Source organism: Musa acuminata, chromosome BXJ1-8 (assembly GCF_036884655.1).
Source record: "Musa acuminata AAA Group cultivar baxijiao chromosome BXJ1-8, Cavendish_Baxijiao_AAA, whole genome shotgun sequence".
Lineage (NCBI taxonomy): Eukaryota > Viridiplantae > Streptophyta > Magnoliopsida > Zingiberales > Musaceae > Musa > Musa acuminata.
The window spans coordinates 4,075,139-4,095,080 of NC_088334.1; the positions used below are offsets into that span (position 1 = coordinate 4,075,139).

Consider the following 19,942-nt stretch of genomic DNA (forward strand, 5'->3'; position numbering starts at 1 on the left):
GATCTGATATTTTTATTTTTTTTATCTAATTATCTGTCCTATTGTAAGATATGATAATTTATTGTTTTTGCTATATCTAGGTTCGTTGCGCGAGGGGCGATCGCTACCATGTGCGATCACCACCTTTGTGAGTCACAACCATCGTTGTTCGCATCCATTGCACGAGGTGCTACAACCACAATCGCTGCAGCAGGCATGATTGCCACCATTGTGCACAGCCACCACCTGCACGGTTGCCTCGCCCACACGTGGTTGTGCAAGTGCATCGCTCACAACCCCCACGATTGTTGCGACGTGATTATGCACAACACATGTCAACCTAGTGACCCCATTGGCCTTCGACATCCAGTGACGTTGTTGCGACTAGCAGATGTCGTCGCAACAACATTGTTGCAATCGTCACAACCATTATAGGCAATTGCGATGCTGCTGCAGTCGTCGCACGAAGTGACAATGCACAACCATCACGAGCAGTGGTGGTGCTACAAAAGTTACCGCACCCCACGATGCTTGCATTAGGTACGCAGCTATTGCTCACGACTGGGCTGACGACCATCGAAGATTGCCACCTTCAATAATACTATTATCAACAACAAGTTATCGACAATGACCCATTGATCAAGCACGAGTAACTTTACATTACCCGTAAGTAGGTGATAGTATAGATCGGATAGAAAAGCATATCGATAATATAAATGAATCGTTCATATATATCATAAATAGAAATTGACCTGCGAGCGCACCATTGTCAAATCTAAAATTTATAGTGATATCGATCTGCAAAAAGAACTAGACTCATATTTTTCACTCTTCCTATCCTTCACAAGATCACTATGAGCGATAGATTTAGAGGCAAAGGGAAGATGAAAGAAGATATATAATATCTCATTAACTGGTTCACATGACTAAAGGGGAGATAAGAGAAGATTTCTTAATTATATCATGCATGCACATTATGTGTATAGTCTGTAAGAGGTTTTATTTACTTATAGACAATAGCAAAGAGCCTAAGATAAATAATTAGGAGAGTCCCTCCCATTAAGATCATCTCCTAAAAAACTTTCTATTGACTGATAACCGTAATCAAAATCTAATTATATCCATAATATATCTTATATAATTAGATGGAACCACATAATCTAACATGGAACTCTAATTAAGTTAATTAAAATACTAAAATGATACAGTACAATAAGCATTACCTTACACATGTCTAGTAAACAATAACAATAAAATCGCAAGTCCTCTTTATTTAGGGTCATGAATCTTTTATCGTTATTTAGATCCATAAAAAATCATATGCTTAGTTTTATTTATAATTTCTATTAAGGTCTTTTTAATCTTCCTCAACCTCTTCTTATACTATTAATATTAATTATTTCATATTTTTTTAGTATTCCATCTTGTGGTCTCCTTACCACACGCCTCTATCTTCTTATACAATTTCTTTTGTTTTATCTTCTATTGAGACGATACCTAGTTGTTCAAGAATAAAAATATATCTTTTTATATCTTTCCTAGTAACTCTAGGTATCCATCTTAATATTCTTATCTCTACAACATAATTTTTTTATATTTTTTTTCTTAATTATCTAATACTTAGATCTATAAAATGTAAAAGAATTTTCTTTTAATCTCAAAGGTATATGATGATCACACAAGACTCTTATACCCTCGTCATTTTAACCATCTCGTTTTTACTTTATAAATAGTATCTTCATCGATCTCTTTATCTTGTTGAATAATTGATCCATGATACCTAAAATTTTATACTTAAAGGGATTTTTTGTTCATTTAATTTAACTATATATTTTTATCACATTTTTAGAATCACTAAAATTATATTTTATATATTTAATTTAATTATATTTAATCTAAAATTTTTAGTTTCTAAGACTTGCCTTAATAGCTCAAGTTTATAATTAATTCCACCAAGCACTTATCAACTAAGATAATATCATCAACAAATACATCAAGAAGGTCTATCATATAAATGACTTTTAAGTTCACCTATTATCAAGACGAAAAGGTAGAGTTAATATAAATCCTTGGTGTAATACTATGCTAATAGGATACTCACTAAGTATACTATATAGTTAACACTAATAGCTACATATATTTAATAATAATAATAATATAATTAATAGATATACCTTTTTCTTCTAAAATATATCATACTCCATATCTGAGAGTTTTATCATAGACTTTCTTTAAGTCAATAAAAATCATATGAAAATCTTTCTTTTTTTCTATATTTTTCATTAATTATCTTAATAAATAAATAACTTTTATAATTAATCTTACAGGTATAAAACTAAATTAAATTTTAAAGATATTTATTTCATCCTATTTTTGATAATTCTTTTCTAAAGTTTCATAGTATAACTCATGATTTTAATTCCTCTATAATTTAAATAATTTTATATATCATTTTTATTTTTATAAATTACTACTAAAAACTCCTTCACCATCTTATGATTTTATTAAATAAACTAATTAACCAACCTACTCAATTTTCTCTTAAATTTTATTAAATAAACTAATTAACCAACCAACTCAATTTTCCCTTAAATTTTATTAAATAAACTAATTAACCAACCTACTCAATTTTTCCTTAAATTTTTTCAGACTTCAATAGAGATAAGCTCCACACTTTTAATTATTTTTATCTTCTTTAATACATCTTTTACTTCATTAGCTATAATTTTATGAATAAATATATAATTATTAAATCTATAACTATTATTTATCATTAAATCTAGATCTTTTATGAAATATTCATTAAATAATTTATAAAAATAATTCTTTGATCTTTTCTTAATTTTGTTATAATTAACCATATTTTTTTATCCTCATCTTTAATGCATCTCATATTATCTAAATTTTTAAAAAAATTCTCTTAACTTTATTAAGGTTTTCACTTCAACCTTTAGTTTCACGTAAATCTTATTAGCCAACATAATCCAAATAATATCAATATTATCCTCATCTAAATTTCAAGTCTAATAAATTTCAAATATGACAAGCAACCAAAATTCAGCATGTATAATATTATTGGTAACCAAAAATTTCAAGTCTAATAAGTTTGTTTCGTCGCTGAAATTAAAAGGCTAGACCCTAGTTTGTAATCTCCAAAATACCTCTTTCCATCCAGAACACCCCTTGGGGATAGACCGGCAGACTGACCAGATCATACCTTCGTCAGTTGTTAATGTCTCTATCTAACGAGAACAGCAGAGCATCTGTTAATGTCTATCTAACGACGCAGCAGCATCTTCATGAATCTGCATGGTGCTGTCGATGTAAAGCATACTTGACGACCTCATAGAAGGAAACAACAATGCCGACGGAAGGCCCTGCTCGTCCAACTCGTGGACCTACACCTGTGAAGAGACCCTTTATGCCCCCGCTCCTGCATGATATAATGGAGCACGATGCAATTAGTAGACAAAGTGGATGGGCGAAAAGTATATATGTCACAACGATTAACAATCCTCCAACATCATCTGTGTTAAGCAAGACGCAGCGCTAAGGTATTATGGGACAGACAGCAAATCTAATTTGCAATGGATGCAAAAGAAGGCATTTTATGGTCTCGTTGTCTGCGCATAGCCTTTTCTTTACATTGTGAAAGAAGCTAGTCCGATATGATGAATTATTACCGTACCTCCAAATCTCCATCAGAGTCTGCCTTGTAGTCATGTTTAATGCCCTTGCTGGATCCTTCTGAAATGAACATGCCAATGGCACAAATTAGTTAACACATTAGAGGTTGAAAGTATGCTAAATCTGGCCCTTTTCACGCATTTGCTATAGTTCCAAAATAATCTCACAAGTGCAAGTTTCGATTATAGATACACTAATCCATTTCAATGAGAAGATGAATATTGAATAACCAAATCACAAACTCTTAGCTTATAATGCTGAGCTTCAACTGTAGTCACACCGCATGCACATCCTAATGATAGAAAGAGAGAGTTGTTAACAAACCTCTATTTGTCTTCGTGTTTTTGCAACATCAAGTGGACATGTTGCAGCAGCAGCAAGGCTGCCTGCTACAAAACCAGCTGCAAAATTTGCCCCTAACACACTAGCAGCATTGCCATCCTCGTCAATAATTGAAAGTAATCTCCTCCGGATCTAAACAAAGAGAAAACCAAATATGTACTAGTACACAACTTATTTACAACCAAACATTTCAATTCACAAGGGCTACCCAAATAGAATCAGAGATAAATATTACCGGCTCCAGAGTTGACCAGCATATAGCAGAAAAGGGAACATCACGAGCAAGTTGTGCTCCCATACCTGTCCATAAAACACGATAGCCTTGCACTGTTTGCAACAGCATTAAGAAATAAAAGATGTCAGGATTTGAAGTGAGCCATTTCAGGTTCAGTTAGCATATTTTCAAGTGGGAAGCAAAAGAAGTGGTATGTTGGAAAGGGTAATGCAGAGTTGAGTTTATAAGTTGACTTCTCATAACAATGTAGTAAGCTCAAGAACTCAACATACAGCTCTGGTTACTTGTAGTACTGCCAGATGTCAGAACACCAACTAATGTTTTCCACATTCCTGGGGGCTTAGCTCCTTTGATAAATTCTTTATACGCCTGTTGGTGGCACAGCAAGTAACTAGTCAAAGAGTTGTCTCAAAATTTGGCTCTATAATATAAAAAGAAAACAGAAAGAAAAATAAGAAACCAAGGTTATAATCAGTTAACAGGTAGTTTTCAAGAATCGGGCAAGAAAGTAGCTTCAGCCAATTTGATGGCTCGATCAAATTTACCAATTTTATTGGTTATCTATTGCTCAAACGTCATTCAACAATTTCTCTAGTAATCAATAAAAACTAAACAGAAATTGTAACAGAACCATTTAGATGAATGGAACATGTACATTATTCACATCCTAATTCATCGTTAACAAGGTGGAAGGTTCGACCACATTGATGGCTCAATCGAAGTTGTTATTTTAATTTGTTATTCCTAGATATCAAACAGCATGTGCTCTAGCAGAAATTGCAAGGTAACATGCCTTCAGTTCCAACTATATACAGAGCATTATGGCATTATCAATGAACAAGAATACTATGGAACTGAATGAAAAGACCATTAAGAATGTTTTTAGATAACCATATCAGAGTTCAAAGCAAGTTCTAATATTAAAAAATATTAATGTAATATGTCATAATATATCATGCATTAAGATATTATACCAGTGGCTAAACCAATCAGAAACAGTTATACTTTGCCATCTGTTTTGCCTACCTCAAATGCAAGTTACAATGGCAACAAATTAGCTTTTCAGTCCTTATCTCAAAGCTAAAGTTTCAAACTGTACCCAACAAAAAATCACCAATAGCTATGCCAATCTATCAATCACATTTCCAGCAAATGATAATCTCCGGTTGAAAATATTTCTCACAAAGCTTGATGATGAAGTTCCACTTACACTTCTACAGGGCATTATTTATTCAAGTTTAATACTTTCATCCTAAAGAATCTCAGGTCACTTGTGGTAAGAAAAAAGGTTTACGTATGACAATAAGCGGTAGACAAGTTTATGTTATGCTCTTCTCTACCAATAAAAGGAGATATTTAGTTATGAATTAAAGTAAATATGAAGTAAAGTTAGCAGCAAAAGAACATACTAGGAATTCATATAAATTTCTGCTCCCAAGAAAACTAAACTATGGCAAGTTCATATCAGTAATGTAAACGTAAAGTAATCTTGAAAGTGTTGGTTTGGTAGAATACAAAAGTTCAATACAAGCAGTACTAACAATGAGAAGCCCCATAGAAGATGATGTGTTGATGAGGTGACTTGATCCATAAGAAGTCATAACACATTATAAAATTTACCTGCATACGTGTTCTTGCCAGCTCAATCGGAGAACATGCTATGCATGCTAATGACCGTGCAGCTGAACCAGCAACTAGAGGGGCGTAAGGCGTCAGATTTGGAGCATTGGTGGATGTGAACTCCTCAATCCAATTGCGGAATATGTCATAGCATGGTAGGTAAATTCCCACCTGTTTGCAAAATTGAAAAGGTGTCAAGAGGCATCTCCATGTACATGATTGCATATAACATGTGAAAAGAGCTGAACAAAAAGGCATTTCTTCCACATTGACTGGCAGCATCAAATAAGAAGCATAAGATTAAAACACCTTCTCACTAGCACAATGGGTAACAAAGCCCTAGTCCAAGAAAATAAAAAGTAATCCATTCTAGTTTTGAACTAGCACAATGGTAGGCTCAAAAAAAGACTAGCAAACAGGTTCAGGTCTGACTATTACCACTTGATGTACACTTGGTACCATGACTATTACATGTTTGAAGAATTTGAATATTACAAGTCTACTTTGATCGGAAAATGTAACATGAGTACGAGGGTCCATATTCAATTGAATAAGTCCCTGACAGTAAAATGCTAGGAATCTCCATTATTGATATTGACAAAGGTAGATTCTATTCAATGTTACAACCATCATCTCATTAAACTTTAGCATCTCTTAGCATTTTGTCATAGCATGGACCCAAATTGGAAATAATACATATAACAGTGTAAAAGATAATAAACAGGTATACAGTGACAATCACACAACGTAACACACAGTGTCTACGTGATTCAGCAAAAAGGCCAACACCCACAAGTGGTGGTGGCAAGAGCTTCATTAAGGTGGAAACAAGTACAAGAATAGCGTTTAAGTTCAGAAACATATTTACTGCTCGCTATCAACTTGTAGTTAGATGTATTAGCTATAGTAAGATATGAAATAACACAAACATCATGAACAAGATTGCCAAACAAAGATGAAAAAATCCACAATGTTAGAAGTTAGAACTTCTACCAAAATTATTAATTTACATCATCTGACAAAGTGAGTTCATCCAACTAAAGGAGCGTCTTAATTTGCACTATCAAAAATAGGTCTGTTTGGCTTTTATTGAGTACTATGAATTATAAAAAGTTGTCCATATTTAAACAGCAATAGTCATGTTTTAATAGTTGCTCACATAACATCTGTCATAAGACCAGCTTTTCCCAGGGTACATGGTAAAAACATGAGAAGCAACATGCTATTGTGCATCCGTGAGCAGAAGTTATCAAAGAAAAGTCAGAAAAGAAACTCACAGTTGGTACAGCCAATGCTAAACCTGCATTTGTGCCTCTCCAGAGTCTTGCAAAGCCTTCCTGTAAATTTAAGGAAACAAAAAGCAATGAGAATTGGCTTGTTGAAGTCAAGGAAGACAGGTGGACCAGTCACTATGTAAGATAAAAGAATACAGCACCTGTCTCACAACTTTGTGAAAGACATCTAGCGTTCCCTTGTACTCAAAACAATCAGGAGGGCAAACTAATTCAGCACGAATTATTCCAGCACGAGCACATGAGGGTGAACATCTGAAATCCAAAAACATCTGAACCACGTTGTCAACATTGGTCAATTTCCAAAATTAAATGAAACAGGAAATACCTGTAACTTAGAACTACAAAAACAATTACCATAGAACATTCAGATGGCATGAGTTCCACGAAGGGGGTTTCAAAACTTGAAATTGTGAATTCATAAAACATGGGTAATCTTAACAAACAAAAGTAAGAATTCCCTGGAGGGCACCTGCATAACGAAGCATAGTTTTGGCAGACAAAGATAGTTCTATGTCCTCGGAGGTGTCATGCTCAAATGATTTGTACTTTTTACCTACAGAGCTGATTGCCTACTGAGGTACAACTTCATCAAATAAATTCATAGACAATGTGGTCTTATTTGCTAAATAGACAGAAATATATAGTTTTTTTCTTTTCTGTCTGGTTCAAGTGATGAGAGAACCAGAATAACAGCATAAGAGCTCCTAAATTGAGTTCTCACTTTAGGGTATGTTTATTGCTCAAACCCCTCTATAAATCTATACCAAGCCTGAGTGTCAATACACCTCCTATGAGATTGCACAAGAATAACATCAGACAAGACTCACTGCAAAATACTTAATAAATAGCTAATTCGTATGCAACTGTTGATGTCAAGTTATCTCTATCGTTTAGACTGGTTCGAGTCATCCTGTTGATAACTCTTTTAAGACTTGCCAAGCCCTTGACAATATCAAACACAAGATATTGAAAACCTAAAGGTGATCAAATAATGTCTTAACCAGATAATATGTAGGTTACGATCTAATAAAGTCTTCCCCTATCCATCTACTATAGGAATTGTGCATTGACGACCAATAAAAGCAACCAAAGATTCACGAGAATCGAAAACGTTGTCCACATACTACATCAAATCACACAATATAAGAAGGGAAAGACGGACAGAGATCACAAGCACACCATGTTTGGTCCTAGCGATGCCATCTGTCTACCGAAGTGATGATATGGAACTCCAGCCGCCTGAGCTTGCAACCTTGTCTGCAAGAATCAGGCAAGAGATCAATCAGAATCAAATCTACTGAGCAAAAAGAGTAGTGAAAGAACAAATCTCATCATCGCAGCCCGTATATCCGAATCGAATTAACATGCCACCGATAGAACGCATCTCCAAATTCTCAACAGAGGAAAAGAAGGGTCAAGCCAACCTTGGCAACGTCGAGGGGATTGACGAGGACGGCAGAGATGACGGCGGCACCAGCGGCGGAGAGAGCCCGCTCCCGGAAGCCCATCTTGTAGTCGGTGGCGGGAAGTGGACGAGGGTCCGAAGTCGGCAACGCCGAGGAAGAAGTCGACGGTAGTGAGCGAGACGAATCATGGGGTGCAGAGACATCGTAGGCGCGATCATTAATGGGTCCGACGGTCATCCTTTCGGGGAAACCATGCTCGGAAGACGAAGAAGAACCCACCATTGCGTATATCTCGCTAATGCCTTCTTGCGACGATCGGTGCAGCGGAGGAGGGTTAGAAATATGGTGGAAACAAGGATTCAAACGCTAAAAGAAGGAAGAAATCGGGACAGACCGGTGAAGGTGGGATCGGGAGGTACCAAAGCCGACGCGAGGGCAGAGAGAGAGAGAGAGAGAGAGAGAAGAGGGTTTACCGGTCCTTATTCCTGGGGTAGCAACTGCGGACGATGACCTGTCCGCTTCTAGAACAACATAGAAACCCTCACGCCGCTCTCTCTCTCTCTCTCCTCCGCGTTATATTCCATGTAGGCGAAGGCGGGTTAGGGATAAAATGATAATTCAGAAAAATTATATATTCTGTGAAAATATTTTAATATATATATATATATATATATTTATCACAAATTATTATAATTTAAAATTAAACAGTCGCATAGTATATATGAATCTTAGATTGATTTTGATAATTGACATATTAATTTCGTCGAGATTAAATAATTAAATATTTAAGTTGGGATTAACGATAGTAGACTCAGTTAACCTCTACTTCAATCAATATATGTTAACCACAATTAAGTTGGCTCTCTGTCATCTTAATGACTTCCTTCCTTCCGAGCAACGTGAGATTGGAGTCAATCAAATCAAACCCCAAAGGTGTTGTCGACGGGGTATCGTATCGCTCACTCTCTTGACACGTTTGTCCGTCATATTAGATGCCATAGATTTCTTGGATGAGAGATCTCATCGCTGCCAAGTCGCAGATTTCAGGATGCGGGGGCCCCTTAGGAAGGTTTTTGTGGAGTTCCTGGAGCATCGCTGAGTTCTCCGGCTTCTTGCTTTACGAGGAGCTCGGACGAAGGCTTAAGGTTGAATCCCTGTATCCATTGAGTTCTTATTGAGCTAGTTTGGATTTATTTTGGTTAATTTGGTGGCCAATTGTGCAATTATTTTCCTTATTTCTACTTTCCAAAGCAGTAATTTGGGTTCATTCTATGATAGAATGATGCAAGTCTTATTGGAATGAACAATTCTTTGGATTTGTTTTGATTTCCTTATAGATTGATGAATAGTTAATTAATGTTGCTTCCTATGAGTTTCCTAGTGGTTTTTTCAAACATTTAATTGTTCCTCTGTTTAGGTTGAATCCCTTTATCTAGAGAGTTTTTATTGAGCTAGTTTACATTTTCTGGTTAATCTGATGGTCCATTGGACAGTTGTTTTCCTGATTCCTACTTTCCAACGTAGTAATTGTTGGTTCATTTTATGATCGAAGGATGTAAGTCTTATTTGAATTAATTCTTTCTTTAGGTTTGTTTTGAGTTCCTTATAGATTGATGAACAGTATTTTACTGATCTATTTCTTGAGGACAGCATTAGTTAGTTCTATTCTGTAATGTTGCTTTCTAAGATCCTTCCTAGCCTTTTCTTCATCCATTTAATTGTTCCTATGCTTAAAGTTGAACCCTTTTTTCTATAGACTTCTTATTGGGCTAATTTAGATTTGTCTGGTAAACTTTTTATGGTTCATTGCACAATTATTTTCCTGATTCCTACTTTCCAAAGCAGTAATTTGGATTCATTCTATGATGTTAGGATGCAAGTCTTTATGAATGAATTCTTATTTTCTTTCTTTTAAGTTTGTTTTAGTTTTAGGATCATATGATCCATTCATTTTACTAATCGTTGACAAATTGTTGGACAGAAAACCAACCCTGTGGTGGCCGAGATCTTCTCCCTCGTGTCGAGAGACGAAGCCCGGCATGCCGGGTAAGTAAAACAACTGATCACGATCTTTAGCTGTCATTTTCCTGTTTTCCAGTGAGGAAAACATTACAGCCGCTGTTATTTGATGATTCTGTATGAAGCGAACTAATTTCTCTTAGCTGAAATCATGTCAAAATTGCAGATAGTACATGTGGATTTACGGAAGGAAAGGTTAAGAGATTGAAGACAAACTTATAGTCTCTGAAATGTCCATACCATATTGTTGCAATTGTGTAAACTTGTGCAGATTCCTGAACAAAGGCCTCTCGGACTTCAACTTGGATTTGGATTTGGGTTCCCTAACAAAGGCTAGGAAGTACACATTCTTCAAGCCAAAGTTCATCTTCCATGCAACATATCTATCTGAAAAGATTGGATACTGGAGGTATATCACAATACATAGGCACTTAAAGGCCAATACTGGGTTCAAAGTGTACCCAATCTTCAAATACATTGAGAACTGGTGCCGGGATGAGAACAGGCACGGAGGCTTCTTCTCTGCCTTATTGAAAGCTCAGCCGCAGTTCCTTAGTGACGGGAAGGCCAAGCTGTGGTCTCGATTCTTCTGCCTCTCAGTAATCCTTTACATTTCAATCACCACCATAACAAATCAAAATCATTCTGACCTAGTTTTCCATGCACATGCCAATACATACTATCATATAGTGACAAAAGTGTGCCTCCAATTATGTCAGGTCTATGTGACGATGTACCTGAATGATTGCCAGCGAACAGCTTTCTTTGAGGGCATTGGTCTCAACACCAAAGAATTTGGCATTCATGTCATCATTGAGGTAACCGATTGATCCCGTAGCCAATTCAGGCTAAGTGTTATCTTTCTCATTTGCTGCTTTACTAGTCAGGTAGCACATAGAGTACTTGAAATCTATGCTTAAACCTAGTAATAGTTGATGCCAATGTGATATCCCTTTTCAACTTCCTGAGATCTCAAGGAATGAAATGAGCTTAGATTCTTATACCAGTGAAGATCCTGCATGCTAAATATACAGCATGACTGGCATGGGTCTTTGATATTATTTGATGTTATTACCTAATCAGGACACACACACATGAGAAAAGAACTTTTTCTCTTTGTTATGTAATTCATACTTATTATGGCCAATTTGTTTGCTACACATCTGGTCACCTTGGGAAAGTGTGATATATATGAGAAGCTTCCTATTTGTGGTGTTGTTTCTCCCTTGACGAGTAGGAATTCTCTTATAATCTTACTGTTCTTCAGATAATGTTGATAATTGGTTAGACTACACTAAGTATCACAATGCAGCACTATTTTCTTAGGAGATTAAAGGGTATAATTCTTTTTTCCCTTTCTGGGTTGGCTATTCTAAACGATGCGTTATTGTGTCATGAGGTATACTCATATGCCGTGATCCCCTACATAATTGTAGTAGTAGTTTCATATTCACAAATGCTAAATCCTTTGTCCCAGACCAACCGAACAATAGCGAGGATTATTCCAGCTCTATTAGGTGTGGAGAACCCAGAATTCAAGAGAAAGTTGGATAGAATGGTGGAGATCAACCAGAAGCTCATCGCCATTGGAGAGAGCCAGGTTCTTCCTCTGGTGAAGAACTTGAAGAGAATACCTGTTGATTTTGCTGCTTTTGAGCCGTGACTTGCGTGCTGATTTTGTAAAAGACTAGTCCACAGATACATGATGCATTATTTTGTTTAAATGTTCAGAACAGATGATGATTGCATCAATTAGAGGCACGACGGACCTGTCAGAGTCTGCTTTGTATCTGTTGTAGATATATATGGATGCATGTTTCATTATATCTAATGTCAAGTGATTCAAAACTGTTATTCTGCATAAGCTGGCTCAATCAGATCGAGGGTAGATGGTGCAATTGAAGAAGTGATTTCTCTTTTTTTCTTTAATTTGTCTTCTTTGTTGGGTCATGTTCATACTTTCTAATCTGCATAACCTGCAAACCATGACATTGCTGCTTCTGCTCTCACAGGCATCTGTGTTAGCCTGAGAAATAAGAACCACAGAACCATGGGTTGCAAAATGTTGCAGATGAAGCTACTTCATGAAGCTTTTTAAGTATACAAGAGCACTAATATCTACACACAATAACCAGCAAGCTTGAAATCACCCTAGAGTTTTTCCTTCTGTTTCCTTTTCTTTTATGAAGCAAAATGCAGAATTCTGCAAGAGTACAACCACCTGTGACAAATGCCTGTGGGTAGTAGATTTGTTCAAGAAATTTTCTAAAGGAATATTCTGGAAAAAGGAAAAAGATAGAGCATGGTGATCATAGTTCTTTAATGCCATCTCAAGCTAGCATTTAAGTTCATGAAAAGTACTGTGATGTCAATGTAGACATTTTATCCAAAATCTGAGAGACTATCCCCAATTGCAGCTCAAATTCCTCTATCACACAACTCCCAGTTGTGGTGGACTACCAGGAAATATTAGCAATGAATATCATTCTCTTTATCACCATAATAATATACTAAATCAACACTAGAACAGAAACAATTGAATCAGTGCCTGGTGTTCCCTGCATTATTATGCTCACTGTATACTGTGACCAGTAGAAGGAAAAATTATGAAGTTAGGCACTAAATAACATCACAATATTAAAACATTAGGCTAGCAGAATTATGAAGCAAATGCTCAAAGGGTAATTTAGTACAGAGGATTCCCACCATTATAGGATTGGAGGGATCTGGATGCAGATTACCCATTATACACACAACATCATTTTTTTTCTAATATCAGAAAAATCATATTTTAAGATTAAAATTTTTTAAAGAAGTTGCAAAAACATAATAAAAAAATAACCAGAAAGTCAAAAAAAAGAGCAGAGAAAATATTCCACGAATTAGACCCCAGCAAAATTCATGGCACTCTGAAACAAAAAGGAGACGAGGATGATTCCAATACACACACAACCTACCACAATGCGAGGACCATGAATAAGTATTAACCGGAAGAGGTGAGTCATTTTCCTTCAATCTCATAAATGCAGCTAGCCAGATAACTGCTAGAAGAGGTTTAATGGACTCATTTTGCCATCATGACCTTGACGGACTCCTTATAGTTGATTTGACCATCTCCATCGACATCAGCTTCACAAATCATCTCATCAACTTCCTTTATCTGTCAGTTTCACACCAAGGTTGGTCATGACATGACGCAACTCAGCAGCAGAGATGAAGCCGTTCTGGTCCTTGTTGAAGACTCGAAAGGCCTCCTTCAGCTATTCCTCAGAGTCAGCGTCCTCCATCTTGCGAGCCGTCAGATTGAGAAATTCAAGAAAGTCAATTGGCCCATTCCCATCTGCATCAACCTCATTTATCATGTCCTGCAGCTCTGCTTCTGTAGGGTTCTGACCCAATGACCGCATCACAGTCCCAAGTTCCTTCCTAGTGATGCAACCTATAGAGACACCAAAAACCAATAAATAGACTATAAAAATTGTGTAGCAAAGCTTTTACATATCTTATAATATTTAATTGTTGTAAAAAGATTTTGAAGATCCATCGAAAATTATATAGAAAACAGAATCTCAGGGGAAGAATTTCTGCTCCTATCATTTAATTCTTGTAATCAAATAGATATTTAGCATGGTTTGTAACAAGTGCATTGGATAAAAAAGAACTATATTTAGAAACTTCAAAACACAGTCTTCCTAACATAAGGAACTTTCTCTTGCGTATATTACACACTTCAAAACATAACGATCAATAGCAATTCTTGATCATCATTTCCGGTATGAGTACTGCATCGAACACAAAACTTGTGATTGATAGTAAAACATCGATTTCCTGTTGAGACACAGTTCTATCTTCAAAGATTTCTCGAGATATTTTCTTACCAAGTTTCGTTATAGCATCTATAACTGCCTAGGTGGGCAGCCCAGCAAATAGACATCAATAGGGATTAGCTTGTTGACTCCACAAACAGTACTGTAAGAATCAGTACTGAACATCTCTCCTGTAATAGTACAAGCTCCCATAGCACTGACATATTTTGGTTCATGCATTTGCTCATATAATCTTGCTAAAGAAGGAGTCATTTTCATTGTTACTGTGCCGGCCGTTAAAATTAGGTATGCTTGTCTAGGACTCGATCTTGGTACCAATCCATAACGATCAAAGTCGAATCGCAAGCCTATTAATGAAGCAAATTCAAGTAATTTATCGCATGAAGCCAAAGAGACAAAAATTTATAATTTTGGATAAATATACTGCTCATTCACTCAATTCATGTATCCCTCTAACATCTCAACCTTTAAATTTCAAGTCACCAATGAAGATTTTGAAACAATTAAACACAATCCAACTTTTAAATACCCAAAACAAAGAAAATTGCTCCTAGATTGTTTATAGAAGAGACTCTGTGAACAGCGGTACTGCAGCATACACATTGAGATATGTAGACACAACTAGAATAACCTCTGCTACCATCTGTTTCATTTTTACCATCCTCATCAAAATTCACCAGCGACAGTTAACAGTGGGTTTTCCTCAACCAACATGTTAACACAGGCAACCTTATAAAATATGTTCTACCAAAATGATTAGATCGATAACCAATCAACATAACCCATAGACAGCATATTGGCACTACTACTAGTTATTGAATCATGGATGTAGAATTTATCTTGTGATCAACATCTCCCACCAAATCATTTCTTTCTTTACTTCCTCCGTTTTCTAGTAGAAGAAAAAACAAGTCTAACTACATATTAGGCATATCATGGCATGGATAGTTAGAGTAAAAATCTACAACATTGTAAATTCTTTTAAAATTTTTCTTCAATTAATCCCCAGATCGATATATCATCCTTAATATTATGAGCAATGAAGTCCCTATGTGCCCGAGCGCTCCAAGTGCTCGATAAGTGGGTTGGGCAGGAGACTTCAACGGGGCACGGCCCAGGCCCTGGGCGGGCAAAGTCCGAGTCGAGCCAATTGGGATTCGTGGTTCGATTGAACCATATGAGAACAGTCTCACCCCTAATCGCAGCGACGACGAACCAGTCTTCTCCAACGACAACGGCAACAGTGTTTCCCTGGCAAACGTCGCCAACAACAACAACGTCTTCCTCCGGCGAGGTAATATCATTGTTGTGTCTTCCTCTCCTAACGGCGACAGCGACATCTTCCCCTCCCGGAATCTCTCTCTTGCACCTCCTCTTCCCCCTTTGCCGTCGCATACTACCTTCTCCTTCCTTTTTCTTCATCGCAGCCGTCCTTGCTCCTCCTCCTGGACCACAGCCCCCTCTCTTTTCTCCTCCCTCTTTCCCTCCCAACCATCTAACCCCAACAAGCTCTTCTCATCCTCCTCCTCCTTTTATGTTACTATTTTTATTAATATAATATATAAATTTTGTAAATGATTGAATTTGTCATTGGATTATTGTTACTTTTGCGGGGTTCTGTAAATGAATGGATTTTTGTTTTAGTCTACTGTTATAAATCATGATATATATATCTTGCGATCATTTTAGCACCTTAGCGCTTGGATTAGGAGAGGAGAAACGGAAAATAAGATTGCTTTACGTAGTCATCAATGTCAAACATTCATGACCACAATCGTGAGCTCCCAAGTTCAGCCTCACACTAGATGCGGAAGAAAATTGAGTTGACTTACAAGACTAGATGAATATTACCATTAACTTTGGGCTTTTAGCATTTGATTCATCTGGTTCAGACTTTTTTAAAGAATGCTATTGGATGGAATATATACTGGGCATGATGAAAGGGCTCGACCTTTTTTAAGTGGAAGAGATTTGACATCTCAAATTCCAACCTCTAAATGAGCATTCTAACCAAAGTCATCATCAAAATATAAATCTTGCATATGTAAGATTAAATGCTCAAATTAAAAGGAAATAACAACTAAATTATATACATAGAAACAACTTCATTTTTATCAGCCTTCAAGGATGACGATATCCGATAAGGATTACACAGATGATTCTGCTCAACCCGTAAGAAAAATGAAGACAGATATACGCACAATCAAACCCTAAAATCAACATAACAGACCGATATACTCAAAAGACGAAGAAGAGAAGAACAGCGGATCGAATGAACAAAACCAAACAAGACCCTGCTCCGCGAGAAGCAGAACAACCGAAAGATCAAACGGCGAAACCAATCGAGTCAAAACAATTAAAAATGGAACAGTGCAGGAGGGAATATCATCGGACGGAAGGGAGCTAACCATCTCCATCATCGTCGACCAAGCTGAAGGCCTCCTTGAACTCAGAGATTTGCTCGTCGGTGACTTGCTTCGCCATGCCTCCTAAGGGATCGAGCACCGGAGCGATCCGAAGAAAGAGATCTCTAACGAAAACACGTAATGAGAGATAGAGAGAGGGAGGGAGAGACGAAGAGGGCGAAGGAGCGATCTCGAGCGCCTTGTGATCCCGACGTGGCAGAATTAGAGACGTCAGTTATAAAATCCTCCAATGGGATAACGCCATGTCGATAATCCCTTAACGGACGTCGTATTTTTCTCTTGGTTCTTTTTATTGCCGAGATCATCCTTGATTGGATATCGACCGTCTGATCTCATACGGACGACACTCGTGCGCGTCATCGTCTTTTTAAGGCCTGCACGTGGTGAAGCCCACGAACAAATGCAGGTTATGGATATCTATTAGTTATTCCAATCTTTAACATTCATAATTGTTCTTCCAAGAGTTATATATATATATATATATATATATATATATATATATATATATATATATATATATATATATATATATATATATATGGAGAGAGAGAGAGAGAGAGAGTTTTGGAGTTATCCATCAGCTCGGCTCAATCTCTGACTCGAACATGACATGAGAGAGGAATCCAAGACCCAGTCGAGATAAAGAAAGAAGAAGAAGAAGAACAGAGAACTTGGGAGTGGTGGATTTCAGTGTGAAGTTTCAAGCTTCAGATCTAATACAACCTACTGAAGTGTGCACATTTCAGCATGCATGTTCGATCAGACACAGCCGCAGAACCTTAGCAACCTCACACGAAAGCTCATAACACAAACAGCGTCGACTGCTGCAGTCCCGGAAAGTTGTCCAACATCTCCGGGGTGAAGACATCGTCGTCGAACATCTCGAACGGCGCCGACGCCGTGGCCGTACGCGGATCCATGCCGGTGCTGTCAGAAGCCACTCCAGATCTGGGCGCAGGTTGCACCGACGGCTTCTCCAGGCCATCGAACACCATCGACGTCGCTCCCGTGTCGCCGACGTTCGAGTCCCGGCCGGTGAGCTTCTGCACGAGGGCCCGGAATTTGGCGACGCTGGTGGTGAACCGCATGGGGTTGGAGATGTACACCACCTTGACAGTCTTCTTCTTGCCCTTCCCTTGCTTCGGGCTCCTCGTCTGGTGGACGCTTAGCCTCCCCATGGTGTATGGCAAGCAAAACTAGTGTGAGAAGCAGAAGGGTAGAAGAAGGTGGAGGAATCCGTTTAGTCCCACAGATATAGATGAAGCAATCTGGTAAGGGAGAGTTGGTCATATATCATGTATTTTGCGGTTAATTTCCTCCAATATATATATATATATACATACACGCGTCAAACACGAGAAGACACATCAAAGTAATCAATTATATGGCAATAATTAATGCGTTATCAAGGTGATGGACATGATTCAGATTTATTAGGTTAATGTGTTAATTATTTTATGGGAGACAATACACTTATATTGATGTATAAGCGTTTGGTGAACATGTCAATACAATAGTTATGGTAATGGAATATGATAATACATATCCATTTTCAATAAATATGCTTTTAAGAGTTAGTAATCAAATATTAAGAGAGAGAGAGAGAGAGAGAGGCTTGATGCCTGTGGGTAAAGATGGCTAAGACTAGTAGTATGTGAGCTTGCCCACCCTCTTGATTGAAAGAAGTAGGTCCTCTGTGTCAGACTGCTCCATGTCTAATCTCTGAATGCAACCTTACCTTGTCTTCCCTTGGACCCTTCTACCACACCACACCCACTTCCTTGTTACATGAGGTCATGAGGTTAGGAGCAATTCCCACCCATGGGTTGCTTTCTAGGGTCTCCCACATGCAATCAACCAAATCAATAATAACATTTATATCATCATATATCGAGATATCTTTTAATCTTTTCTTATGACATCAAATGTTGCTGGTCAATATTTTATTGAAAATAGATGAAATAAATAATTTGATTCAGTATTTTAATTTGTTTCATATGGAATCAGATCAATAAGTCGTAGGAGTGGTTCTTGTTATTATCATCATATTAATATTATTTTTTTTATATTTAAAATTAAAATTAATTAATTTTCAATTATATTACCAACCAAAAATAAAGAGTAAATGTTCTATTCATAACTATTTGTATTCCACCAAAGAACAAATGATATGTGATTCTTAAAATATATTATGAAATATAAAATAGGAATTAACCTATATGATAATATCTTTCCAATATAGTGTATATATATATATATATATATATATATATATATATATATATATATATATATATATATTTGTAGAAAGGTAAAGTCTCATTAAAACTTACTTCAGAAGTCAGTAATAAAAAAAGAAGAAAAAAATTATTTGAAGAAGATGACAACTCAGAATCCATCAGCTCCAAGGTGATGTTTATAGTTGGTGTACCTGTCCATCAAAATTAAGTCAGACATCAAGCATGGGCTAGCAGAACTCAAGACGGTGACATCGCTGGCGTCACCTACAAAAAGCTTTCGCCATTAGGAAGTCAAGGCAGCGGCAAGAACACTACACTACACAGCAAGGAAGAACTCGAGTACTTTTAAGATAGAATAGTCCGAAAGTGGATAAGATTAAGATTAATTTATAAGAATCTGATGAATATATTATGTTAATTTTAATTTAAATATTTTATTCGATGATTTAAACTGAACGAAATTGCTAAACCAATTAATCCATCGGATCGACATTTGATATCAAAACTAAGCTAGTATTTGGATACGATGAAAGGATTCGAATAAACGGAATCAGATAACTCAAAAATCTTATAAATTATATTAATGATACAAATTCGACATCTCAATCTTTCATCATTATTTTTAGACATTAATGACCTAAATAAAAAATTTTAAAATATAAGTATACAAGCAAATTTTATTTTCGTCTATAGATGCATGCCATCATACTAATAGATGATGGTGACAAGTTATTTAGCACCATAAATATTTTTTTTTAATTAAATAATAGTTAATTTTCTGCTTAAAAGGCCCAAAGAAAATAAAAAGAATAGCTATTGGTTAATTGCTCATTATTTTCTAAAAATGATTAATGAGGAACCTATAT

General features: G+C 36.5%; 2 protein-coding genes and 1 pseudogene across 3 annotated transcripts; 1 reads left to right on the plus strand and 2 right to left on the minus strand.

Moving 5' to 3' along the window:
- Positions 1-3,019: 3,019 nt before the first annotated feature.
- On the minus strand, positions 3,020-9,116 carry LOC103993750 (mitochondrial carrier protein MTM1). 2 transcript variants are annotated; one of them, XM_009413927.3, is made up of 11 exons: positions 9,038-9,116; positions 8,583-8,866; positions 8,338-8,415; positions 7,299-7,427; positions 7,141-7,200; positions 5,864-6,034; positions 4,516-4,612; positions 4,244-4,335; positions 3,991-4,140; positions 3,668-3,726; positions 3,020-3,412 (listed from the first exon to the last, which is right to left on the minus strand). In XM_009413927.3, the coding sequence occupies exons 2-11, from the start codon at positions 8,844-8,846 to the stop codon at positions 3,277-3,279; spliced, it is 1,236 nt and encodes a 411-aa protein (XP_009412202.2). In that variant the 5' UTR covers positions 8,847-8,866; positions 9,038-9,116; the 3' UTR covers positions 3,020-3,276. The 2 variants fall into 2 exon arrangements, with proteins under 2 accessions (XP_009412202.2, XP_009412201.2); XM_009413926.3 differs by having other exon boundaries at positions 8,959-9,095.
- On the plus strand, positions 8,907-12,447 carry LOC135588901 (magnesium-protoporphyrin IX monomethyl ester [oxidative] cyclase, chloroplastic-like). The gene is made up of 6 exons (XM_065081241.1): positions 8,907-8,979; positions 10,546-10,610; positions 10,750-10,778; positions 10,855-11,182; positions 11,303-11,401; positions 12,061-12,447. Exons 1-6 carry the CDS (start codon positions 8,907-8,909, stop codon positions 12,244-12,246), a joined length of 780 nt encoding a protein of 259 aa, XP_064937313.1. The 3' UTR covers positions 12,247-12,447.
- Positions 12,448-13,537: 1,090 nt separating this feature from the next.
- LOC135588922 (calmodulin-like) lies at positions 13,538-16,980 on the minus strand (annotated as a pseudogene).
- Between the last annotated feature and the right edge of the window lie 2,962 nt (positions 16,981-19,942).

Coding starts and splice junctions, on each gene's coding strand:
- LOC103993750 (XM_009413927.3), bottom strand. CDS start 8,846: ATGGTGGGTTCTTCTTCGTCTTCCGAGCATGGTTTCCCCGAAAGGATG. Junction 7,428..8,337: donor CATCGCTAGGACCAAACATG/GTGTGCTTGTGA, acceptor AACGTGGTTCAG/ATGTTTTTGGATTTCAGATG. Junction 6,035..7,140: donor TAGCATTGGCTGTACCAACT/GTGAGTTTCTTT, acceptor TTTTGCAAACAG/GTGGGAATTTACCTACCATG.
- LOC135588901 (XM_065081241.1), top strand. CDS start 8,907: ATGGTGGAAACAAGGATTCAAACGCTAAAAGAAGGAAGAAATCGGGAC. Junction 8,980..10,545: donor GGTGAAGGTGGGATCGGGAG/GTACCAAAGCCG, acceptor ATTGTTGGACAG/AAAACCAACCCTGTGGTGGC. Junction 10,611..10,749: donor GACGAAGCCCGGCATGCCGG/GTAAGTAAAACA, acceptor TCAAAATTGCAG/ATAGTACATGTGGATTTACG.